Genomic DNA, 27,844 nt, shown 5'->3' on the forward strand with positions numbered 1-27,844 from the left:
CAGGATTACCTTAAATATTCATATAAATGGGCACATACAAGGATTACCATAACATTTTCATTTATGCATTTGGTAGACGCTTTTATCCAAGCGACTTACAGTGCACTTATTACAGGGACAATCCCCCCGGAGTAACCTGGAGTTAAGGGTCTTGCTCAAGGACACAATGGTGGTGACTGTGGGGATCGAACCAGCAACCTTCTGATTACTAGTTATGTGCTTTAGCCCACTACGCCACCACCACTCACTATAATACCATAAACACCATACAATTTGTGTAATGTATTTATCATTCAAATGAGCATATATCTGTAATATAGGCACATTTCTGGTTCATGCTACATCCGCCAAACCTTAAATAGCAGCAGTTATTAAGAGTTTGTCAGATTGTCAAGTCTAAATTCCAAGCTTTTAAATGTCACCTTTTTTTTTTCTTCAAATGAGTAGCTTTTAATGAATTAGCAGTTCAAGGTTAAAAAAAAGAGAGAGAGAGATTATCATATTGGCTACAATGAGCTGTGAATTATTGTATCAGCCCAGAGATTCCATATCGGTGCAACCCTTGTGCCTTTGAGAGGTGCCCCTTTCTCATGTGAGATGACAAACTAGATAGCACAGTGCACAATTTTTTCTTTTGCTTATAATTGGTCCACACTGCTTGGTTACATTTACATCTGTGCATTTGGCAGATGCTTTTATCCAAAGCAACTTACAGAGTATTTAAGTTATAATTTGTGTTGCCTGGGAATCAAACCCATGATCTTGGTGTTGCTAGACCCATGCTCTAACAGCTGAGCTACAGGAATGGCTACAGGTTCCTTTGGGGTCCCAATTAAATTCTTTACCACAAGGTTGCTGACCCCCTACTATAATTGTTGAATTCAGTGTCTTCTTCCTTTCCTCTGTGGTTACAAATGATATTAATAATAATGATAAATTCTTACATATAGAGAGGATTTTTAGGAAGCCATGATGGAAAGACGCTAATGGGCAAATATGGCCAGGACAAGGGGGTTACACCCCAGACCTTTCCTTATCTGTACATGGTTGACATGGTCTGATGAGATGTAAAATTCTGTACACATGACATCACACATTATTGTTTTCCTTTCGTTGACTTGCTTGCAGAGTAATTCATCTAGCTCTATATAGGGTTTTACTGCAAGTTATGACAAAGACTTAGTAACTTTAACTTTAATACCTTATTTAGTGGCTTTATTAATAATCTGTTACTTCTGTTTAGGAGGACACATTTGCTGTTTTATTTATTGTATGCATTTCACAGACAGCAACTTGCAGTCCAAACAAACTATGGATTTTCTCAACATGTGCGTTCCCTCTGAATTGAACCCATGATCCTGAAAGTGCTATGCTCTAGCAGGAACACTATGATCAAAGGATTTCAAAGTTACTATACCACTGCTAAGATCATCTGGCCTTGGCCTCAAGTTATCAATGATTTGCTGTAGAATAAATGTGCTCTTTTGATAACCCCCCGCCCAGAGACATTTCAGGTCATAGTGTGACGTTTGTGTTTACTGCATTCTTGGAGTCCAGAGATGTGTCTAGGCTATACTCAAGCACAGGTCCTAATAATTTGCCTGGCTCCAGACATTTAGACAAGCTGTCTGGGCATGTCAAGCCTGGTAAACCCCTGTCATTGTAAAGTGAAACCTTCCCTCAGGGGCTGAGAGCGAAATATACTGCCCCATATATATATATATATATATTTTTTTTTTTACAAGGCCAGGGGTTTGCATCAGTATATAAGCCCCCAGATATAATATTTATATGTGTAAAAGCTTTATAGTTTAAGACATCACAATGCAAAGGGTGAAAAAGTTCTAATAATACTAGATCAGTTGACAACTTATGCCTTAGTTTAAGACCCATTTCAGATGTATTTTAATTGTCCAATAAACATGTAATATGTTCGGTCACGTTACAAGAGATCATCATCTGACTTTAAAAGGCAAGTCCTGTCTATGACGAATGTGTCTACATTTAGGATGCATGTTTTCGACTTTAATGTTGATTACACATCTGAAATTTAATCACAGTTCTGGAATATCAGTCAAAGTGAAAAAGTATGTTGCTAGCATTGAGTTTACAATTAATTCTGTAAAATTACTGTACATAACAATGACTTTTTTTTCTTACAGTTTCTATAGCAATTTTGAGATCAGCATCAATTCAACAGATAAACATTTGTATGGTCAAAATTAAGACAGTAAACGGTCAATAATCAATAACATCCAAATGTAATGACCAAAACATAAAAACAAAAGCCAGTTTGGCTTTCAGTATCATAAAACTGACTGAAAGCGAATATGAACATGAAAATGAATGCGCTACATGGGCTGAACCGCCCTCCCCAACTACTCAAATAAAAGCTTAAATGTGACAGCTGATTGATTCAACTGCGTGGAAGGTTTCTATTCGGTCCACCAATGTTCTTTACAAAAAAAACGGCATTGAAGAAGCATAAGGAATAGAAGATTTCAAGGTGAGTTCTCCTTTTTTTTTTTTTTTTTTTTTTGACAAGTACACAGGGAACCACTCAAGATAATTAACCACCCTGAAAAAAAAAAACACTGCTCGCCAGTACTTTTGCCCACACCTATACTGTGAATTGAATCATCTTTTTTACATTTATGCATTTGGCAGACACTTTTATCTAAAGCAACTTATAGTGCATTTAAGGCAAATATGTAATCCATTGATGTGTTCTATGGGAATCAAACCCACAACCTTGGAGTTACCAAGAAAGAAGACAGTCTCTGAACTATAAAGAAATATTAAAAAAAAGTTTTAGCAATAAACAATGGCTTTCACTGGGAGAAAATTCAGTGAAGAGCACAATATTTATTACCGCTCAACACTGGGAAGTCAGTGGAACCTGTAGAGAAGTAGGCAGACCACCGAGAACAATTTGCTTTGCCAGACCTAGCAAGAGTTATGCAAGACTTAATATCACGTCTGCATCAATCTTTAATTGCAGATCACTGCTATGAGAATCACTGCCATTCACATTATCTCATGACTTCAATCATTTCATTGTGGTTACCTTAGGATGTGTTATGAAAAGTGTGGTGAATAAAAATGTATGCAATTGTTTTTAGATATAATCCAAATGTGTGCATATGAGTCAGTTTTGCAAACCATTTTTCCAAAATGTTATTCAGCTGTTGACTGATCATGCATGTTGATAACTGACATGAAAGACTTCAGTGGAAAGTTAACCTGTCCTGCAATGTGCCATGCAATACTTCATTTAAAACTACTTTAAACAGCATTTTGAAATTATTTTATAATTAAAATGTATGAAGCTGTTTTGACCATATTATTAAGAGACTACATTGAATATTTGTACTTTTAAAAATATATTTATCACATGAACGTTCATTAACAGTTAACTAGAAAAGGCAAAATTGTGATTAAAAATTGTGAAAAACTTTTTCTTTTTTTTTTAAACATAATGTTCACTTTGTCCATGCTTATAGACATGTTATGCATCAACTACCTTAGCAGCAAGTCATTTGGCTTTGTTCTTTCTACAGTCTATTTATTTGATCATGGATTGAGACAATTAAGAGGGGAGACTTTTGGAAAGACTGTACAAGGTTAATTCATGTATGTCATCCTGGCAAGATGAACAATCTGAATGCAGGGTTAAGGTCGAGGTTTATGTAGATCTGTCAAATGTTGGATAACGGTTTCTTTCCCCTTTGGCCTTGTAAAAGCATTGCTGAGGATCCTGTGAAGCTTGGAATGCCATTAAGGGTTTGTTTTTTTTGTTTTTTTTTGTACAGCCAGTCTAGTAGTATTCCATATGTATTATGTATCAACTCAATCCTTAATATATCTTTATTGGTTAACTTTTTGAAGGTCACTGCCTTACGTAACAGTCCACTGAGTGGAGATGATAGAATGGCGGCTGTGCATTCTGATATGTTTTAACTGTGTCAAGAATGCTTGGCCTCTGATGGGTACTCCCCATGTTAACTGTGTTGACTGAGAAAGTATAAAAAAAAGTATTTGTTTCATCCAGAGGAATATCAATTCCAATGTTCCACAAGCAAATTATAGTAATGATTATTGTTATTTAATTAGTTAATTCCTGTTTTTATATTTATATCTATTCAATTTTGTCGTTTAGTAGCAGAATGGTTGTGGATACCTATAGACATGTATGTATATACAATATATATGAATTGACAAGACACTTAGACTTTATGTGTGAAAGATGTCAACGATTCTAAGTGCTCTAAGGTCATATCCACAATAATATGTTTGTGTTTGAAAACTCTGTTTTCGGTGTCATAACATCATAGTTTTTCAAAGTATGCGGTATTAAAAAGCATTTTTGCAAGCGTCCGTTTTTGGAGGAGGAAAATCGCCGCTCCAGTGTGGATGAGAGGCGTAAATTTAGCAAAATCAATGTGATTTCAAACGACAACATACTTATACTCTATGTTTTTTTCTGGTTTCCCAATGTCATCGTTTTACAAATGTATGCGGTATTAGAAAATTTGGTAACACTTTCTATGAAGCCCATATTTATAATGCATTGTATAGGCATTATAATACAATAGTAATTTCTCATAATACACATTATAATATGTTATAACTTCTCATAAATAACTGTAACCATAATTATAACCCATTATAATACTTGCCTATTCATAGTTATACCTTAGAGTATAGTGCATTATAACACAAGCAACATTTAATTTTATATACAGAAGTTATAATGTATTATATATATTTGTAATATATATAATAGGTAAGCTTTACGTATGTGACAAAACAATGTCTTCTTATAAACATTAATAAGATATTGAAGTGGTAATTAGACATTACAAGTCATGCTGGAATTTATATACATTACACATGCACAAACTACAAAATAACACACATTCAATGTATTTTTTTAGATATTATGAAAAAAACTTGCAAAGCTACAAGGTGAAAAAATATCCGAAACTCTACATGTGTGATCAACATTACGTATTTAAACACACCCAAGAATAAATAATTGTTTTAATATAAAATAAAACTGATTCTATACTGGACTCTGTTCAATAAACTTTAATGTTTGTGCATCTTATTTGGAGTATTATTTTATATAAATTTGACTTGTAAGGTATTGTATGTAACATGTTTATAAAGTATAACTATGAATAGGGAAAGTCTTATAATGTAATATAACTGTAGTTAAAATTATTTATGAGATGTTATAACGTATTATAAGGTGTATTATGAGACATTATGAATTCAGTATAATGCATTTGTAATGCCTTTACAATGCATAATATATATGGGCTTCAAAGAAAGTGTTACCAAAAGTGTTTTTTGAAAGTCTCTAATGCATTTTCAGTGGATGAAAATGCTGTTCCAGTGTGGATGAGAAGCGTAAACATATCTAAATCAAAGCGTTTTAAAACAAAAACGTATTGAAATCTGTTTTCAGTTTCTTAGTGTCATCGTTTTTTAGAAGTATGCGGCACTACAATATATATATATATATAATTTTTTTTTTTTTTAATCTCAAAAGCAAGTGGAGGAAAATTTCGGTGTGGACGTGTTAGTGTGGACATGGCATAAGTTAAAAGTAAGTAGTGTGTAAATAGCCTCAACAGTGGATGAGAACATTAGCAAGTTTACAGTCGAGTATATAGACTTGTGCTCTGTGTCAGAGGCTACTGATTTAAGGGTTATGGTTAGCCAGATTGAATGTTTGAACCCTATGATTGTAACAAAAAAAAAAAAAAAAACATTCTTGGTTGTTTGTAATCAAGTAGAATTAGAGCATCTCTAGTCTCAAGCCAAACAACTATTTATGAAACAATAAAGACAATCGAGTTCCATTCCAATCAAGGTAAATAAATGAACACACTAGAAAGAAGTTGGAGATGAAATGTGGGGTTGCAATACCCATAGGTTGCCCTACATCTTTTAAATGGTTTAAAATATAAGTATCTGTACTATATTTTGAACTATAATGAACTTTTATTCTTTCACATGCAGCAAATCAAATTCTTTGAACAAGGGTAAAATAACATTTTGAAGATGTCAGAGCCTGCAGAGTTGAGTCCTACTGGCCAGGGTAAGCCATCTTTGTATTAAACCAAATTGTATTAAAAATGCAACTTATATTTATATTTAAAACTTGTTCCAGTCCAATACTCTGAGCACCTTAAAAGTGGATAAACCTATATTGTGCATGTGACTACTGAATGTAGCTATGGCATAAGTGCTGAAAACTTCTACTACTTCAACATTAAGAGCCAATAAGTTACAAGTTTAGAGCTAGATTCATTACATTTTAAATGCATACAACAATCCATTCTTAGAGTTCCACCAGCTAAGCACTATCAAGCATAATACATTTATTATACTGTATGTTAAAACTGTTGTTAGCTTTATTTTAATGTACTATGATAAGATTTATGTAAAAATTCAAGAATAGGTCAACACAATGTAAAACCCCCTTTAATTACAGGAAATGCCAATTATTCCATTTAAAAATACAATAAAAAGCATGGCATTCTCTCATATATTAGTCTGTTTATAACGTTAAAGGGTGTATCGTGTTTTGATCCACATTTTCAAGGGAACATTGCCCTCATGTGGCCACATGAATACATCTCGTTTCCAAAAGCGAGAAATCTGGCATGCCAGTTTTATTTTGAATGACATGTGCATGTGGGTTGTTTATTTTCAAACACAAGACATTCATTGTTTGATGATAATGCACATCCTGTAAAATGACTAATGCACACTGGCCTATCTTTCAAGTGGAGATCAAGAAGAGATCCAGAGTGCCTGGTGTTATGATCATCCAGTATGTCAAGGAACTGCCACGTGGAAAAACCACACCTGATTTCACCAGGAAACCAATTGCCTTGACAGTTCAAGAAGGTAACAATAATACTTGTTTAATAGCATTCAGTGTTGCTAAATTAGAAACAGAAAAATGTATATAAAATATATATAAAACATCTAAATCTATTTCATACAAGATTGAGTTGAGGGCTGCTATGCTCTGTTATTGATACATATACAGTGGGTTCCACGTTTAAAATATGGGATACAAAATAAAATTTAAACCTAGAAATATTTTTGGAAAACTAAAACAGAAACGATAAGTATATTGAATAAAAAATACTTAAAATTCCCCACTATTTCTTACCAAATATGCAAATTTGTGACATTGACCATGTTAAATCCTTTTTACAAAAGGTCAGCTTTCCATTGAAGCACACAAGATGCTCTTTAGAACATTCTCAAATCATGCTGGAATAACATGGATAATCAAGTTTTGCACTTGTGGAACTCATGCCAGCTCACGTGCATGCTGTCATTACCAAAAGCTAAGAAATTCTGTCATTTTTGTTAATTTTATAATTCAACTTTCCACAATTTAACTTTTTTCAATTGTTATGCTGAAAATATTTTTTGAAATGAAAAAAAAAAAAAAAAAAAAAAACATTATATTTTCACAAGTGGACTTTTCAGAAGATATTTAAACCCTATTGTATATTTGGTTAAAGGTTTGTTAGATAAGCAGTCTTTCCCCCATGCAAAGATGCTCTTTTTTATGCACAATGCATTTTTTTATTATTATTTATTTTATTTTTTCTACCGCAGGCAAAGTGGCAATTTTCAAAGCAGTGGTGACCGGAGATCCAGTTCCAACTGTAACCTGGGCACGCAACAAGGGTGATACTTCTGATCCAGAAAAATATAAGCCAAAATATGATCCAAGGACTAGAGAACATGTTCTGGAGGTACTGTAACATAAACAAAATTATTATTAAAGTTATATACAAATGATTAAAGTTATTTATTTAAAAAAAGAAAATGAAATCTGAATTTACAACATTATGATGGATCCTTCAAAAGTCAAAATACTTTTGTTCCCTTTGTGATGTTGCAAACCACAACAGATACCAAATGTGAAAGCAGACCAAGGAGACACGTACAAATGTTTCGCTACGAATGAATTTGGAAAAGCTGTATGCACAGCTACATTGGGTGTCATTGCAGGTAGGCAACACATTTTCATGTGACAAAGCAGAACTAGGCATTTGCCTGAATGAATGCATCTACAGTATGTAATCTTCCTGTGGTAATTCCTTACTCTGTCTTTCAGTTGGATTCAAGAAAAAGCAAATCGGTATGTCCACAATAATGTTTAAGACTGAAGTGTTGAATGCATGTAAAAAGAGGGATAGGCCTGTAATTTGTATTGTAGTTTATTTAAATTGTATTTTTAATAAGAAATTAAATGTTGTTCTTTTCGATTCTTGAGATGGCCAAACAAACGTCCCTGAGGACTTCAGGAAAATGCTTAAGAAAACCAAGTAATTGTGTTTCTTTGTTTTCTTAACTATTGGCAGGTACCCAAGTGTTTATACTGTTTCTTATAAATCAAAGTTGCTTTTTCTCTCATCAAAAAATATAATTTAACATATATCATCTTATCAATATAAACTCGTCTACCTTTTGTCTAGCATTGTCAGGAAGAAAAAGGAAAAACCCAAGAAAGAGGGGGAGATTGATCCAAAATTCTGGGAATTGATGCTAAGTGCCAAAAAGAGAGATTATGAGCGCATTTGTCGGGAATTTGGAGTCACTGACTTTCGCTGGATGCTAAAACACCTTAACCTAATGAAAAAGGAGAAGGAGGATGAACAGGCCAAGGTATCTGTCAGAACATCTGTAGTCGCCTTAGTGTTTTACTAACTTTTACAGAGAATTTTTCAAAAGCTTTAAAAACTTTTAATGGACATTGAGCAAAGTCTTGTATTTTCTTCTCTAGATGAATGTCATAAAACCTCTTTCTTTTGTGTCTTATAGGTGGTCGAGAAAGTTGACAACATGAAACAGATTGAACTGAAAACGAGTGGCAGAGCTGAATTTGAGTTTAATATGAAGCTCAGGGACCCAAAGAGTAACATTTATCTGTACAAGGTAAGTTCAACTACCAGTGGTTTACTGATATGGATTTTTTAACAACCGTGAGAGAGAGAGAGAGAGAGAGAGAGAGAGAGAGAGAGAGAGAGATCAAGACAGCAGGGTGGACAATGACCGATGTAATGAAGACATACTGTATATAATTTAAAAATGTACATAAAATTGCTGAATTCTAGCTTATTTTACCAAATTCAAAGTACTAGCCAATGCTGGCTCTACCACAAAGATCACAATATCCTGTTTCAAACTCTTCACTCTTTCAAGAATGGCGACATGCTTGATTATGGCGATGGCACTGATGATTCCTACAAACACAATATGAAAAAAACTGGTGATAAGTACTTGTTTAGCATCAACAATGTTGGCCTAAATGATGGAGGAATATACCAAGTGGATGTTGAGGATGTTAACGTTTTCTCAACAAGCTTTACAAGTAAGAGAGGCCAGAGAGCCTTTGCTATAGGGTATATGGGCATATTTCTTTATTTTCTGTTTCAAATAAAATACTTCATACCTTCAGAGTGTACCTCTCTTCATCTGCTTCAATAATCATTACCCCCCCCCCCCAGTTCCTGATGTGGAATTTGATGGCATGCTGAAGGATGCTAAAGTCATTGAGGAACAGGATGCAGTGTTTGAGTGTGTTTTATCTGGTCCTGTACCAGAAATCACCTGGTGTGCCAATGACATCTCTGTTGAGCATGGAGACAAGTACAACATCACAGTCTCTGAAGACAATCTCACCCACAGATTAGTAGTGAAGAACTGTAAACCAGAGGACAAGGGTGTGTACACGGCTATTGCTGGGATTAAATCCTCCAAGGCCGCTCTTGCTGTGGATGGTAGGTTACTTCTTTGTTCTTCTTGTGGACTTATAATCATCATGTAGCAAAAGTGTGTGGACACCCCCTGCTTATTAACAGGTCCCTTAGACCAATCTTAATGCCACACCATACAATGATATTTCAGAGAATTGTGTGCTTCCAACATTTTGGCAACAGTTAGGGGAGGGCCCTTTTCTATTCCAGCATGACACTGCCCTTGTACACAAAGCAAGGTCTATAAAGAAATTATTTACTGAGTCTGGTATCAAAGAGCTTGACTGGCCTGTACCTGATCCCCAATAAACACTTTTAGATCAATTGGAACGCAGACTGCAGGCCAGGCCCCATCGCCCATCTTCAGTGCCTGACCTCACCGAGTCCTGCAGCCAAGTTCCACCTTCTAGAGGAAAGCCTTAAAAAGGTGAATGCAGACTACATTTTAAAATGCAACCTTTTGCAGTGTAGTTTTGGCACAAGACCATATCGTGATTTCAATCTTAGTTCAATCAACCGTGCAGTCTTAAGCAGTTTAGCCTACTCATTACCCAGTATACATGTGGCTCGCTCAATAAGCCACTTTCTCCACAACTAAATTAAATATACAATTTAATTAATTAATTTAAGATATAACGTAATTTCCCCACGTGGCTTGCGTAAATAATGAACATTGTGTTCTAGGAAGACTTTGCTATTTTTTCGTTCCGGTACATTTGCCTTATTTCCATTTGCTGCTGTGTTTGTTTCCTTGACTTTCCATCGCACCTGCCACAGACATTTCCTCTTATGTCATACTCGGACGTCAGCAAAAGTAGTTGACATTTTAAATTGATGTGTTCTAGTTGATTGCGTGAGCATACGTTTGTGTATTTTTACCCTCTTCCATCTGTACATCACAGAAATTTTGAATTCTCACCATCTTGACTTGTTGATATGATATAGCGCAACATAGTACATCCTATCACGTCTGTTTAGTTATCAGGTCTTTTCCACGCACATGTGCACTCAATTTCAAGTATGCAATGCTGGAATTTCCCTGGACCAACTCCTTAAAAATTCCAATAGTTTTGAAATTGAATGCTCAATAAGCACATATGGGTATGATGTTTGGGTGCCCACATACTTTTGGCCATATAGTGTATATCAATTAGCCTAAGGTTAGCCTTCTATTTTTTGTGATGCTCTATACCATTTCAGAGGATCCTAAAGCCAGGGGGAAGGGTCGATGTGGTTCAAGTGATGGAGCAGATGATCTTACAAGATGTCTAGCAGATGAGCAGGCCAGGCTGCAGAGAGAAAGGGATGAAGCAGCCAGGAGAGCCAAGGGTACTGGTGGAAGAGGTGATGGAGGAGATGATAGTGGAGGAACTGGCTTGGGAGGTGGAAGTGGTGGAGATGCAAGAGGAAGGTATGGACTGGGAGGAGACGGTACAGATGGAAGTGGGAAGAATAATATAGATGGAAGTGGGAAGAATGGTACAGACAGAAGTGGGAAGAATAGAATGGGGAAGAGTGATTTAGGAGCAGACGGACTGGGAGGCCAATTAGCTGGCCTTGGATCTGGTGGAACTGTTGGAGATGGTACAGGTACGTTTGTGTACTTTGTATGTGGACACCAGTTTCTTGAAATCCAAAAACAGGCAGTTGACAATGTGCCAGAACGGACAACTGACCTATGTATAGTTAACAAAAATAATGTATTCAATACAGATGATAAAGTGCACTTTGCAAGTGGGTTATCAGACCAAAACGCTCTACGTGGCAAGCCTGTCGAGCTTGTGTGCAAACTAAATACTGAAAAAATTGACGGAGTGTGGTATAAAAATGGGGAGAAGGTATGTGCACAAATGGTAGCAATAAATTTGAACTCACATTTCACTGGCAAATATAGACCAGAACAACATTAATGTAATATTTGTTTTCCTCAGCTGACTTCCAAAGATGGAGTGATCGTTACTAAAGATGGTTGTACACATAAGCTCATAATGCAGAATTGCAAAGATTCAGATGCAGGTGTATATCAGTTTGAGGTGAATGGCTGCAAGACAGAGGCCACGGTGAGAGTTGGAGGTAATGAAATGATAATTTCTTTCAAAAATGTTCTATCTTGAAGATACTATGGGTGTAATGGTTCAAATTTCTCACAGTTCGGTTTGTATCACGTTTCGGTTCTACTGCCAAATCCAAAGAAAGAATACCAGTTTGGTAACAAACACTTCTCCCTAATGAAAAATCAACACAGTTTTACTACAGTAACCATAGTTTCATCATGGTATTTTTTAGTAAAACTATAGTAACCACAAAATTTACCATGGCTCATACAGTCATGGTTACTAAAATAGTCCTAATAGTAAAACCATGGTTCCTATATGGATACTTATAGTTTTCATTAGGGTCCTTAAAAAAGCTTTCTATAAGTACTAAATCAACATTTTAACTTCATACCTCATTAATATTCTACATGCATTAACATAAAGTGCATTTCAAACTCAACTCAACACATATTCAACATTCAAAAGCTGTACATCACTATAGAAGGAATAACCCTACTATTAAAATGGATACGAAAAGGGAACTTATATTGTAGCTGAGTGTTTTAATCATAAGTGCAATTTCAAATCTTCATCAATGGAGGAGGGCAACACATCTTTGGCAATGAACATTCCAAGCGCTTTAGCTATTGTTTTATTTCTGTCCGAATTAGCACTGAGTGCTTGTTTAAAAATGGAAGGGAGTGTGTGCAGTTTCGGGCTTACCTGCGAGCTCTTTATACCAGAGTAATGTCTTCGTGAATAGCTACATGAGGAACAGTAACAGGAAACTTGAGTTCCACAGGGGGCTTCTCTCAGCAGTGTATCTTCTCCATCTTCCATTTTCAACTATACACCAACAAGTGCAGAACTGTGATATCATTATGTAGGACTTTACTGGTTGTTTAGATCAGTGTTACTATCAGAAATAATTCATAATTATTTCTGTATTTATTAATTTATATTTAAATTAATCAATTGAATCTAGCTCATTAAAATCTCATATGGGGCTCCAGTAAATGTAGTGTGCTACATTTAGGAGCAAGTTTGGTTATTAGCAAGAATTAATAATTATCAAAGATAGTTATTAATTATTAAAATCAATAGAACATTGATGAGAATCAATGTTAGCTTTTTAAAATCCTTTAAATCAACAATTATCAAAGATAATCGTTAATTGTTAACATCGATGAAACATCAATTCAAATTAATACTAGCTTATTGATCATTCAAATTCAATCATCAAAGATAATTATCAATTATCAAAAATCAATAGAATATTAATAAGGATTAACATTGACGGGGCACCACCCTGAAATCAGGGACTAATAACCAAATAGTAAAACAGTCTCAATATTAGATTGTTTTCTTAGGAAAATCGACATCCGAAGAATATCGATTTTCGGGGAAAAAAAAACAATGAATGAAGGTTTGAATCCGAACACTGACATCCCATCAGCATGACACAGGTGTATGCAAAACAAACCAAAACACTTCTCTTTGTAATATAAACAAAAGTTTATTTATGCAGTAAAATCAATTAATAAATAATACAATGCAGTCAATAAACTTCCGACTTACAACAACAAACTAAACAGTGATATGATTAGATATGGAAATAAAAATAATCCTATAACACATAAGGTGTGTGTGTGTGTGTGTGTGTGTGTGGGTGTGTGGTTAGTATGAGAGAGAGAGAGAGAGAGAGAGAAGTGACAGCCCTAAAGCCGATTTCGCGATAGCGGGAGAGAAAACAGCTGTCAGTTTATCACTCAGAGACGCGGTGGACGGCTCGTAAACAGTCCCGCGTTATTTGACTCTTTAATGGATGAACTCAGTTGCTGTCTCACCCGCGATGGCGAAATTGCACAACAATCCAATTTGGTTGGACCACAATACAGCAAAACAAATTCGTGATAATTAATACCCTGAGTATTAATAATGAGCGGACATGGCGGTCCGTAAACTGTACAAGCAAAAACCTTGAAACACAAGAATAGCACACTATAATATTCTATCTCTGCCCAGACGTAAACCTCTTACTTGAATCGCATGAGGACACAGGTAGAATGTGTTTTCCTCCATCCTTTAACTCTGACCCGGTTCCTTGAGGATCGTGTGATGACGGGAGGCCATTTTCTCGCTCTGTCGGCGGGCACGGCTGTTGATTCTCGGCAGGCTGGCGGAGAACTCAGAAATGTCGACTTGATTGAAGATGGAAGAGAAATCTTTAATCTCTTCACTTCTGTAGGCAAACGGATGAAGATGCGAATTGCTCGGCGGTCTCCTTCGGATCTGTTAGAGTGTTCGGTTGAACACAGAGTAATCTCAACTCATCCAGCGAGATGGAGATTGTATGGCCACAGTTTCAAGTCGGACGTTACTGCCTTGTGCCACGAGGTTGCACCTGAGAGCAGCAAAGAGCTACGTCTATATTTGGTGAACAAAGTCGCTGGAAGTAAATTCTGGAAGCATTTCAGAGGTATTTCAACTCCTGATGATGTCATGTTTAAGGGACGTTCTGTTGTGTGCCTCATCCAATAGGAGTTGAGAGTTCGATCCTTTAGTGAGCAAAGCTTCATGGATTTGTAGTCTGTTTTGGACTCCTTTTGTTTGATTTTGGTGCAATTTTTATCAGTAAGATTTACGACTTGGAAGGTGGGGGCTTGAGTTAGGTTTTTACGACTGTATTAGGCCTGCCTTTGTCTTCTATCTGAATACATGAGGCCCAACAATTAACTGATTTATCATTTTAGCAGGTAATTGGACAGTTACTCTCTGTAGAAAGTTGGTCCACATGAGACACAGAGGGAGTGTATCCATCTGCAGAGCCATTCAGGTGCATTAGTGGAGGTTGTAACAGTTCCTGTCTATTTGACATTGTGTTTTCTTTACCAAACTGTATGCTGCAGTTGCATCGTTAGACTCGAGATGAACCACGGGTGATGAACCGCACTGTTTGTTTTTTTTTAGAACCGTTACACCCCTAGAAGATACTTGTAAACCATGATTGTAACTTATGTGCCATTTGCTTCATAAAATGGGGGGTGGGAAAGTATTGTAACACCTGAAAAATTTCACAGTCCACATTGAATGTAGCTTTAGAATATTATTTTGGTTTCTGTATTTTACAGATCTTCCAGAATTTGATCCTGATGCTTTGCAAAAGTTCTCAAACCCCGTGATAGTGAAAGCAGGCCAGACTGCATCTTTTAAGATGTCATTCCCACCACAAGCCTCTCTGGAGGTTAAATGGTTTAAAAATGGCTCTGAGCTTCTTGATGGTGGTTCAGTTAAAGTAGTGAAGGAATCAAACCATAGTCGCTTTCAAATGAAAGACTGTATGCGGATGGATACTGGAGAGATCAAAATCCAGCTAAAAAACCCTTTTGGTTCTACTGAAGCCATATCAAGTCTTCTTGTACTAGGTGAGTACAATATCTGTATTTCACTTGATACTAGAGAGATGATGTCAAATTCAAATATAGCCTTCTGTATGTCATTTAACACAAGTTTGTGCCCGAAATAGACAAGCCAGGTACACCACAAAGCCCCGTAGAAGTGAATGAAAGCACATCCTCAGTCCTTGAATTGAAATGGAATCCTCCAAAGGATGATGGTGGGTCAACAGTAACAAACTACATAATTGAGCGCCAACAAGTTGGGCAGAGTACATGGAAAAGGGTTGGGGATGTTTCAGCTGATCATCTAACCTTCAGAGATAAAAGTGTGTCCCTTGGCAAGAGGTATATATATCGCATCTATGCAGAGAACCCTGATGGCATCAGTGAACCACTGGAGACAGAGAAAATCATAGCTGGTGCTATAAGTAAGAGACTGCATGCCTGAATTTTTCACATTTAGGGGTATCAGATTCATCCAGTATTTTTATTAACTGTGCTGGCAGTTTTCCCTGGCCCACCGGCCCCTCCAAAGGTTGTCAGTGCTTTCAAAAACTGTATCAACCTACATTGGATTCCACCAGAGAAAGATGGCGGAGCTACAATTTTGGGCTACCTGCTGGAGAAACGCAAGAAAGATACCAACCAATGGGTGACTCTGAACTCAGTCAATGAACCGATTCAAGGTACTTCAAATTAGAGGGGATGGTATTCGAGTTCAATTCTAGAAGAAGAAATTTTAAAACTAAAACTTGGCACTTCCCTAACCAAATAATTGAGTTATTTATGATTGTTTAGGCAATAAAAACATCCTTTTTACTGATGCCAAGTTCAGAGAGCAGCAGTTTCTCATATACTTTATGAAAGGCATTTAATTCCAACTCTGTGTTGTAAAACTGCTGAGTCTGGAATTTTAAAACAATTGCTGGGACAAATCAATAACAGTAAGTAAGTGCCTTACTAAAAAATCAAGGTAACAAATCCAATATAATAGAAGAATTCTGCTTCCAACAGCTCTAAAATATGCAGTGAAAGATGTGTCTGAGGGATCGGAATATGAGTTCAGAGTATCAGCCATTAATATGTCTGGAGCTGGAGAACCCAGCGCACCTTCTGTAATGGTCTGTGCTATAAACCCCAAAAGTAAGTCCACAAAAATTCAAGATTATCAGCTAATACTCCATAAAGGATTTTGTCATTTTATAATTCTGATATTTTCTATTTTCTCTGGATTTGATGTATCATAATTTCCAGTGAAGCCTCATTTCAAAGATCCTGAAGACTTTATGGTGGTGAGATCAGGAAATTCTATCAGAATAAAAATTAATTATGAGGTTCGTGTTTATATCAAAACTTTATTTTAACACATTATATAGCTAGTCAATTATATTCTTCATTGCAGAATTTTGATTGTGTACATTTTTTATTTGGCATACAGGCCTCTCCACTGCCTAACATTACGTGGCTTCAGAACGGTGAACCTGTATCTCCCTGGAAAAAGATCATTAATAGCGATGGAACATCCACTCTTGTCATACCCACGTCAAAGTACTCTGACTCTGGTATTTACACCATTGTTGCTAAAAACTCAAGTGGGCAGGCAAGCTTTGACATAGAGGTCAGAGTAACAGGTAATACCACACTTGATCTAAATTACCTTGCTCTTAAAGGTGCGGTCACACTAGACTTCACTCACTTCCATTCATTTGAGCAGGAATGCAAGCATATGTGAAAAAGTCTGATATTTCACTGCATACTGAAGTTCAAGTTGAATGTTGACCTATTAATTCGTATAGCAAAAAAAAAAAAAAAAAAAAAAAAAAAAACGTATCCCCAATAGAGGATCTAAATATTTCAAATTGACATCTTTTGCTCAATACAAAGAATACAAACATCATAGCTGCATGGTTTGTAGTGTTGCAGGAAAGTGTAGTATATAGTATTTTTAACCCTTTGAATTGATTATTTTTTGTTATTAGAGATGCACCGATGTTAGCAATTAAAAAAGCAATTATCTGCACTAATGGGCATCGACCGATTGTTTAAAAATAACCTATGATCAGGACTGATTATGTCATGTCAAATAGGGGCAGAAAAACACATTGGACAATTAGCTTACAACTCGTTCTGTGTGTGAATGAAAATAACTCTTTTGTGGAATTTCTTTGAATTGGGTGACAAAGACAGCAGAGTTGCAGTTTGTAAGAATTGTACTGTTAGAATTTCATTAGGTCGAACTACAGTTGAAACTTTCAACACAACTAATTTGATTAACTCACCTTAAGGGTCAATAAAGCAAGCAATTAGGGATGCTTAGATCAGAATTTTTACAGCCGATACCATTCACCGATATTCTTGTCATCTGTTCAGATGATAATGATCCCTTTTATCAGAAGCTCTGTTATAACTGATTATAAACTCAGCAAAAAAGAAACGTCCCTTTTTCAGGACAATGTATTTTAAGATAATTTTGTAAAAATCCAAATAACTTTACAGATCTTTATTGTAAAGGGTTTAAACAATTTTTTCCATGCTTGTTCAATGAACCATAAACAATGAATGAACATGCACCTGTGTAACGGTTCTTAAGAAATTAACAGCTTACAGATGGTAGGCAACTAAGGTCACAGTTATAAAAACTTAGGACACTAAAGAGACCTTTCTACTGACTCTGAAAAACACCAAAAGAAAGATGCCCAGGTTCTCTGCTCATCTGCGTGAACGTGCATAAGGCATGCTGCATGGAGGCATGAGGACTGCAGATGTGGCCAGGGACATAAATTGCAATGTCCATACTGTGAGACGCCTAAGACAGCACTACAGGGAGACAGGAAGGACAGCTGATCGTCCTCACAATGGAAGACCACGTGTAACAACACCTGCACAGAATCGGTACATCCGAATATCACACCTGTGGGACAGATACAGGATGGCAACAACAACTGCCCGAGTTACAGCAGGAACGCACAATCCCTCCATCAGTGCTCAGACTGTTCGCAATAGGCTGAGAGAGGCTGGACTGAGGGCTTGTAGACCTGTTGTAAGGCAGGTCCTTACCAGACATCACCAGCAACAACGTCGCCTATGGGCACAAACCCACCTTCGCTGAACCAGACAGGCCTGGCAAAAAGTGCTCTTCACTGACGAGTCGTGGTTTTGTCTCACCAGGGGTGATGGTCGGACTCACGTTTATCGTCGAAAAATTAGCGTTACACTGAGGCCTGTACTCAGGAGCGGGATCGATTTGGAGGTGGAGGGTCCGTCATGGTCTGGGGCGGTGTGTCACAGCATCATCAGACTGAGCTTGTTGTCATTGCAGGCAATCTCAACACTGTGCGTTACAGGGAAGACATCCTCCTCCCTCATGTGGTACCCTTCCTGCAGGCTCATCCTGACATGACCCTCCAGCATGACAATGCCACCAGCCATACTACTCGTTCTGTGCATGATTTCCTCTAAGACAGGAATGTCAGTGTTCTGCCATGGCCAGCGAAGACCCGGATCTCAATTCCATTGAGCTCATCTGGGACCTGTTGGATCAGAGGGTGAGGGCTATGGCCATTCCCCTCAGAAATGTCCGGGAACTTGCAAGTGCCTTGGTGGAAGAGCATATACTGACTGTTACTTTTGATTGTGCCCTGAGTGACAGCTGTGCTCTAAGCTCGGTCTGAACCCATTTTGTTGGTAATATTAAATCCTCTTTCACTTGTTCCTGCTGGAGTTTTAATGAGGGGAACACACGAGAGAGGCAGGAGATGAAGGCTGTGTCTAGAATGTAACACCCCCACAGCGCAAGACTTGTGAGAGTCTCATCTGCAGTTACTAGGTTTTGACTCCAGATAAACAGCATGTGAACGTCGCAAGTGGCTCTCGCAAGACTTTAGGTAACTGGTAGGTTGTCTTCTAGACATGACCAGAGATGAAAGGAGAGTGAAGGAAAAGCGCATATTTGTGGACTAAAGAGGAGTTATTATTGCTCTGGAGTTATTTAATAAAGATGTTTGAATTATACCTCATCCTGTAACTCATGTTACTTTTATGATACCTTTGCCCGGTGGAGACTGAGAGGCCACTGCTAAAGACATTGTACAGCACACACCTGTTTCCCTTTGCCGTGTCGCATGTGAAACCCAATATACTGAGCACAAGCTTTTCATGTCCGCCATACATCTAACACAGTATCGTTCTTGCTGAATCAAGTCTGTTGTCTTGCAACATTCAACCAGCGTTCACCACACTCCCATTATGATGTGACAGTGCTGCTGAAGTCTTAAAGAAGCCAGGCATCTTTTGCAGCATGAGCGATCGGTTTACGCGATAGGCCATATTATGAGTATACCAATCAAGTCTTAGGAAGTGAATATTGGCTGATACCGTTTGGTGGCCGATCGATCGGAGCATCCCTACAAGGAATTTGGCGAGTTTGATAAAGCTAAAGCTGAGGCTGCTTCAGCTAAAAAGGGACAAGCTTCAGTTAATGTGAGTTAAGGACATTCACAAAATTTAGAAATCTTACCAATTTTGTGAGCCTAACAAGAGGCTATACAGAATTCTGTTAAGCCAAGAATGTGAGTTAAGTATGTTAATGTAGCTTTTTGTTTCGTTTATAACTGAGACCAGTTACTCTGAAACATGGAGGACATCTCGAGACATAGAGAATTAAGTTATTATTTAGAACCACCAAACTATCAGTATCTGCAAATGTAGTTTTAAATAATCGGATATCGGTATTGGCACACAAATTGTGTATCTGTGCATGCCTAATTGTCAAAATACATTAATTAAAAGCACAAATTAAAAACAGAAGCCCTAGAGCATGAAATCATGTCTCGTGGCCCATATTCTTTCCAAGGCCTCAATAAATTTCACATGCTTAAAGCCTCGGTGTGACCTCACCTTATATACAATGAACTAGAAATGAACTTATATAGAAGAAACAAAGTTATTTGCATTGCAGCTCCTAATAGATTATGTTTTGCATAATATGAAAATGTTATGAAAATAACCATTGCATAGACGTTCCTTTCACTGCATTTCCACAAGTTCATTAATTTCTTCTACATGTGACTACAGATGAACCCAAGCCTCCAGGCCAAGTGGCGCTGGAGCAGGTGATTTATGGTAAAGTCATTATCACATGGGCTCCATCTCCAGACCAGAAGAAGGACGACAGACTGCATTACATTGTGGCAGAACACAACTCTAACACACGCATTTGGCGCACAATAGCCGATCACCTTCTCTGTAATACCTACACAACCAGCATCAAACCAGGTCTAGAATATCATTTTAGAGTCTATGCAAAAAATGATATGGGACTTTCCGATCCTTCAGATTCACCAACATGGGGTGTCAACAGCAACAGAGGTAGGTAGCAGGGCCACCACCAAAATATCAAACCAAGTGGCATCTGCAAACAAAAGATGCTAGACCTTTTCTCAGCACTAACTTCACTTTTCTTAGTCATTTTGCTATTCCTTTTAACCAACTAGCCCCAATATGATTTAATGAAATAAGTTATTGAGGATATGGAGTCAGTTCCCTCAGGTTCAAACAAGTATCCTAGCAGAGGGGTAGTTCATTGCAATAACTGACATATTCCACTACATTTGACAAACAGAAAGTGTCCAAATATGTTTGTACTCATTTTGAACAGTATATCTATGTTTTGTTTTTGAAACCAAACAAACACATTTTTTTTTTATTTTTATGTTTTTCTTGAAAAGTGCGCTTTTGCTATGCTTCTTTAAAAATAAATGCTATTTTGTTATATAATGCTCAGAAATTCAACCATTTTTAAGTGTGGATTATGGGTTCAAACATATTTTTTTTTTAACTGAAATTCCGTTAACAAAATAAACATCTCAATGCATTTTTGTATTTTCTTTCCTTCCTACCAACTAGTTTCGGTACCCTCAAGCGTGCCAACTGTGATCACTTTGGAAAGGCCACCATCCATTCTGGTTCCACTGAAACAACACGCTCCACCCAATGGATATCAGTGCTACATGACCTGCGCTGTCCGTGGCTGCCCCACACCACATATTGCATGGTACCATAATGGGATTTGCATCAACTCCAACAATAACTACTACATCACAAATGCATTTGGCATCTGCTCCATGTACATCCTCAGAGTTTGTTCTGAAAATAGTGGTGAATACAAAGTGGTGGCAGTCAACTCATTTGGCAGGGCAGAATGTTCCACCAAATTAAAAGTGAAAGGTATTACAGTTCCAGTGATGATTTCAAGTCTTGAGTTTACCACAGTGACCAGATTTGCATGCTGATTTGTGCATGAGTCATGTTGTTAATTATTTTAAATGTGGTTGCACAATACAAATGGCCAGTTTGATCTATAGCCTTTGCCAGGGCATGTCAACTAGTAACCTGTGGACCAATAATTTCAGGATTGTCAATCATTTTTATGTGACTGATTTATCAAATCACTATGCTGCCTAGTGCATAAGAATGCCCTCTGTGCCAAATTCAACAGTGAATTCAAAGGCACTCAGCAGTCAACTATTAGCGGTCCTCTGTCCATATTCACACCGGAGTGTGTATTTAATCAGGGGATGGCTTGATAGCTACAGCAGTTGGCCCCTGCGTGTAGATGCCATAATTAAGGGGTGATCACACTTCCCTTTGCGCTCTATTCACTTCCATTCAAATGCATACGAACAAGGGAGACGAGAAACGCAAGCGCATGTGAAGAAATTTCCCAATGCACTGCAGAGTGTGTGTATATATATATATATATATATATATATATATATATATATAAAATTCCCCCCCAAAAATTCAGAGGGCTATTAAAAGGTTTTAATTGACTTTTGTTTCCACTATCTCCTGTAAACTTTTCTATTTGGCTTGTTGATTACAAGGGGGCCAAGGCTTAAGGCAAAATTGAGAAGAAAAAAAAGGAAAAGCAAACACTTATTCAACATACAGTAGTCTTTTTTAAAGGACAGCATGACCCTCAACATACATTAATTTTACTTTCTGTTTTCTTTTCTCTTTATTTCAGATTAATCCTCAGCTTGCTGGATGTTCCAATTTTCGCTCTGCTTCTGCCACAACTGATTTCATTAAAATATGAATGAAGCTAGGGCAGTGCATGCATATAAATGAACATGGGTATGGTGTATTGGCATTGAAATCACATGCAACTGGCTCCTATATTGTGTGCTCAGAAACTACTCAGAATCATAAGTAACTGGCAATTCACTGACATGCTTTTCTTAGGCTACTTGTTAGCAAAACTTTTCTTGCAAGAATGTTACTCTGTTAGACTGTGTTTATCTCATTTAAAATAAAGTCTAGTTATAAACTAATTAACTCTACTGTATATGGTTGACATGGAGTGTGTACACTATGCTTGTACACATCTTTCCCTACATTATCCTTCTTTCTGAAATGACAGTTTAGAACATTCCATTTCACTAAGACATGCAGCACACAGCAGTACCGTGATGCGATAGTGTGTGAACATGGAAAGCATTGTTTCAAATTGCAACACAAATAGTTTCAAATTTCAGCATGGTCCCTACCATACACAACTCGTACTGTATGTAGGTAGGCATCCTCAATTGTTGTATTATGTTTAACAGTTATGTGGAAAGTGCATAGGCTATTGCATGACCCAGAATATTACTTTCACCAACTCAAAAATACACCAATTTAAGATATAAGATATTCCGTATTTTTTAAAAATAGAAGTTGGTCAACGTCTCAGTGAACAGGCATAAACTGCAATATTGTGTGCAATACAAAAGACAACAGGCTATTTTTAATAGCCTACACTATACCTTGCATTTGTTTATGTTTAGCTATTATGGTATATAAATAATATAATTATTGTCACGTGTTAAATTTCGTTTGGAGTGATTTAAAAAAAAAAAACAGTCTGAGGATAGACCTACTAGATTGATAGTAGATATGTGGTAGATTGATCTATAGTTTATTTACGAAAATGTTCTCTGTAAATGTTGATTATATAGATGCTTTTCAGCTGCTACTTTATGCCTGCCTTTATTTCAGATTTCAGATTACATTGTACTCTGAGCCATATCATTATCTTCGTCACAGTTTAGCACTAGGCACTATTGAGAAGGGCAGCTTGCTACTCATGTTTGCGTGAGATGACGCTCACCTGAAATCAGTACCGCCTTGTCAACGCTCTTATAAAAGCAGCATCACGTACTTCGTAATCCATAACAGACATGTTATGTCGTGCATGTACAGTGTGTCCACAGCCCCTTACTCCATCCTCCACAGTTTTAGCAAAATGCGATGAGTAATTAACAATAAAAACTGTATATCGATTCTTACATGCAAAAATTAGAACTTTCCTGACCCAAGACATATTTTATATTTTTTCAATTATTTATGTAATGTACACATTTTGTTTGGTTTATAAGTTTGTTTTTGTTTTTTGCTTTTAATAATTTTTAGTTATTTATTTTTTCACCTGTACTTCTTGTATTTATGGCTCAGTGATTGTATTCATATATTGTTCGATCTATGTAATTTTGTACAGCTTATTGAACAATTTTATAGAAAAAAATCCACAGTTTTAACAATGTGTGGACTTTTCACATGGTCCCTTACCACACCCTTCACAGTATTAGCATGTTTTAGCACAATGTGTGGAACTTTCAGACTACCACCATTGGCAAAATTGAGTTAAATTAGCGATCTGGAATGATTTCACCATGACACCATCTGACTAGCTTAAATATGGGACAAATCACGTCCCATATTATTTCGATACGGGATGCATCATTTCATCTTTAAACGGGTGGCAACCCTACCCTACAGTGTTCCACTATACACACACAGCAGGGGATAGCCTATCTGTAGATGTTAGCTTTACTTGGCAAAATTCATGTAGGCTATTTGCAATGGCCTGCAACTTCATCATCAAAACCCATATATTTAGTGATAAACGAATGCGGCAAAGTTATGTCATTATGAAAATTAATGTAATGTTAACAGGGTTGGGGAGTAACGGAATACATGTAAAGGGATTACATATTAAAAACACAAAATATGAGTAACTGTTTTCTACTTTTACAATTTAACCCTAAAACAAAGGCAACTTGCACCACAAGATACATACTCTTTAGTTTTTTTAAAGGGGGTATGAGAAAGAGTTTCGCACCCATTCTTGTTATCATTTATCATAGTTGTGTCTGTTTTGAGTATGTGGGTCACATGACTTGGTTTGAATTTTCTTTGATCCTGAAGTCAGTCTGACCTAAAGCCAACATGGCCACCCATGGTGCAGGACATGCTGACTTTGTGATAATCAATTATATATTAATCTTACTTTTCTTCAGTAAAGAAAAACAAACAAACAATAAAACATCCTGGTGACTTTCATAACCTCCGTTCCCTGATGGAGGGAACGAGACATTGTGTCAATGTAGTGACACTAGGGGTCACTCTTGGATGCCCTGAACACCTCTGCTTTTTGAAAAAAGGCCAATGGGAATTGGCGAGTGGAATTTGCATGCCACTCCCCCGGACATACGGGTATAAAAAGAGCTGGTATGCAACCACTCATTCAGGTTTTGTGCTGAGGAGCCGAGACAAGGTCCCGGCCATTTCAGCGGGTAGTTCAGCGTTGTGGCAAGAGGGACACAGCGTCTTGTTCCCTCCATCAGGGAACGGAGGTTATCAAAGTAACCAGGACGTTCCCTATCTGTCACTCACTCGATGTTGTGTTGATGTAGTGATACTAGGGGTCCCTATACAAAATGCCACAACTAGCTGAACTGTGTTACGTGGACTGGCGGTGCGAGACAGGCAGACCGCTGTGTGCCTCGTAGCCAGCGCACCAGGCTGTCACGTAACCTCCCCCAACGCTCTTATGAGCATCGAACAGTCCTTCAGGAACAAGTTGACTGCCCAACAAATAGGGAAAGGCTAGCCCAGCCGTGGCCTCTTTTCCTCTTTTTTCTCCCCAAAAAGAGTGGAATTTGTTAACTGCCCTGGGGGCCATAAATGTCTACGTCGGGAGGGTGTCACTCCCAAGGGGAAGACACTGCGGAAACCACACCCTGCCCAGAGAAGGGGGGGTATTTTGAGTGGAAATACGTCATATGGTCTTACCAAGTCTTGTCGGAAGTATGTCATGTGGAGAAGTAGCATGGTAGGTCCTACCCGAGGGGGGAGGAATTTCTACAAGCATGGTGACCGGGGGCAGAGGGGCCTCTGCCCAAGGACGATGCAGTTTACCGACAGGGAAACGAATTAGTGGAAGATATATCACATGGGGTCACTTATGGGGAACCAGTGCATGTGGAGCACCTACCCCAGTACAGGGCTTAGTTAGCACATGTACTGGGCTGGCAGTGAGTTTCTTTTCAAACTCATCTGCCACAGGGCTAAGGAGGAAAGTCATCCAGAGATCACAACTTGTGAACAGGACTGGGAGTCAAAGGCGCACGTCTTCACCTCATGGGAGGGGAAAGGTGCTATACGCAAGTGGTACACCCGGCCAGCTGTCCCGGAACTTACCTGTTCAGACCTGACAACACAGGGGACGAAACCGGCTCAACCTGGAGATTATAGAACCTCGCAAAGGTGTTGGGTGTCGCCCAGCCCGCTGCTCTGCAGATGTCTGCCAAAGAGGTACCACTGGTCAGGGCCCAGGAGGCCGCTACACTCCTAGTAGAGTGGGCTCGTAGCATCACGGGGGGCGGCACGTCCTGAGCGTGATATGCCATCGCGATGGCGTCAATGACCCAGTGGGCGATCCTCACAAAGAGACAAAGAGCTGCTCTGAGCTTCTAAAGCTCTGCGTGTGATCCAAATAGATGCGTAAAGCACGCACCAGGCACAGCAACACCAAAGCTGGGTCTGCCTCCTCCTGGGGCAGTGCTTGCAGGTTCACCACCTGATCCCTAAACAGGGTCGTGGGAACCTTGGGCACATAGCCCGGTCGGGGTCTCAGGATCATGTGAGAGTAGCCCAGACCAAACTCCAGGCACGTTTCGCTGACAGAGAATGCCTGCAGATCCCCTACCCTCTTGATGGAAGAGAGCGCAGTCAGGAGGGCAGTCTTCAAAGAGAGTGCCTTAAGCTCAGCTGACTCCAGGGGCTCGAAGGGGGCTCCCTGTAGACCCCAAAGGACTACAGAAAGGTCCCATGAGGGGATGAGATGCAGTCTGGAGGGATTCAACCTCCTAGTGCCTTTCAGGAACCTGATGATCAGGTCATGCTTCCCTAAGGACTTACTGTCCACTGTGTCATGGTGTGCCACTATAGTGGCTACATACACCTTCAAGGTGGAGGGGGAAAGCCGCCACTCCAGCCTCTCCTGCAGGAAGGAAAGCACCAATCTGACTGCGCATCTCTGGGGGTCTTCGCATCGGGAAGAACACCGCTTAGTGAACAGACGCCACTTCAAAGCATACAGGCACTTCGTAGAGGGAGCCCTAGCCTGAATGATCATGTCTATCACTGCGGGTAGTAGGCCACTTAGGTCTTCCGCGTCCCGTCCAAGGGCCAGATGTGGAGATTCCATAGGACTGGTCGCGGATGCCAGATGGTGCCCTGTCCCTGAGAAAGAAGGTCCTTCCTCAGGGTAATTCTCCGGGGGGGGGGGGGGCTGTCTCGATGAGCATGAGGTCCGAGAACCACCTCTGGGTGGGCCAGTAGGATGCTACTAGGATGACCTGCTCCTCGTCCTCCCTGACCTTGCACAGGGTCTGTGCAAGTAGGCTCACTGGGGGAAACACGTATTTGCATAGTCCAGGGGGCCAGCTGTGTGCTAGCGCATCTATACTGAGGGTTGCCTCAGTCAGGGCATACCAAAGCGGGCAGTGGGAGGATTCCCGGGAAGCAAACAGGTCTACCTGTGCTCGACTGAATCGACTCCAAATCAGCTGGACCACCTGGGGGTGGTGTCTCCACTCTCCCCTGAGTGTAACCTGTCATGACAGCGCGTCTGCTGCGGTGTTGAGGTCGCCTGGGGTGTGAGTGGCTTGTAGTGACTTGAGGCACTGCTGACTCCAGAGGAGGAGACGGCGGGCGAGTTGTGACATGCAACGGGAGCGTAGACCACCTTGACGGTTGATGTACGCTACCGTTGCCTTGTTGTCCGTCCGGACCAACACGTGCTTGCCCTGGATCAATGGCTGTCCCTCCACAGGGTGAGCAGTACTGCCAACAACTCGAGGCAGTTGATGTGCCAACGCAGCTGCGGGCCAGTCCAGGAGCTGGCAGCTGTGTGCCCATCGCATACGGCACCCCAGCCTGTCTTGGAGGCGTCTTTCGTAACCACGATGCGCCTGGAGACCTGCTCTAGGTGAACCCCTGCCCGTAGAAATGCTAGGTCATTCCAAGGGCTGAAGAGGCGGTGACAGATCGGCGTGACGAGCACGCCATGTGTCCCGTGGCGCCATGCCCATCTCGGGACTTGAGTCTGAAGCCAGCGCTGAAGCGGTCTCATATGCATCAACCCAAGCGGTGTGGTAACCGCAGAGGATGCCATATGCCCCAGGAGCCTCTGAAAAAGTTTCAGTGGAACCGCTGTCTTCGGTTGCCGAAGTGAATCACACGAAGTGTGCACACTCGTTCGTGAGGCATGCCATCATCGAGA

At 39.1% G+C, this 27,844-nt stretch overlaps 1 protein-coding gene across 1 annotated transcript; it reads left to right on the top strand.

Moving 5' to 3' along the window:
* The first annotated feature begins 6,797 nt into the window (after positions 1–6,797).
* igfn1.4 (immunoglobulin like and fibronectin type III domain containing 1, tandem duplicate 4) lies at positions 6,798–22,266 on the top strand. The gene is made up of 21 exons (XM_051707309.1): positions 6,798–6,924; positions 7,654–7,793; positions 7,953–8,052; positions 8,159–8,196; positions 8,332–8,369; positions 8,520–8,709; positions 8,866–8,979; positions 9,247–9,415; positions 9,552–9,824; positions 11,001–11,390; positions 11,514–11,638; positions 11,732–11,873; positions 14,968–15,261; positions 15,363–15,662; positions 15,741–15,920; positions 16,249–16,377; positions 16,489–16,568; positions 16,673–16,865; positions 20,308–20,601; positions 21,139–21,459; positions 22,262–22,266. The coding sequence occupies exons 1-21, from the start codon at positions 6,837–6,839 to the stop codon at positions 22,264–22,266; spliced, it is 3,603 nt and encodes a 1,200-aa protein (XP_051563269.1). The 5' UTR covers positions 6,798–6,836.
* The last annotated feature ends 5,578 nt before the right edge of the window (positions 22,267–27,844 follow it).

The sequence above is a fragment of the Myxocyprinus asiaticus genome, chromosome 9 (genome assembly GCF_019703515.2).
Source record: "Myxocyprinus asiaticus isolate MX2 ecotype Aquarium Trade chromosome 9, UBuf_Myxa_2, whole genome shotgun sequence".
Lineage (NCBI taxonomy): Eukaryota > Metazoa > Chordata > Actinopteri > Cypriniformes > Catostomidae > Myxocyprinus > Myxocyprinus asiaticus.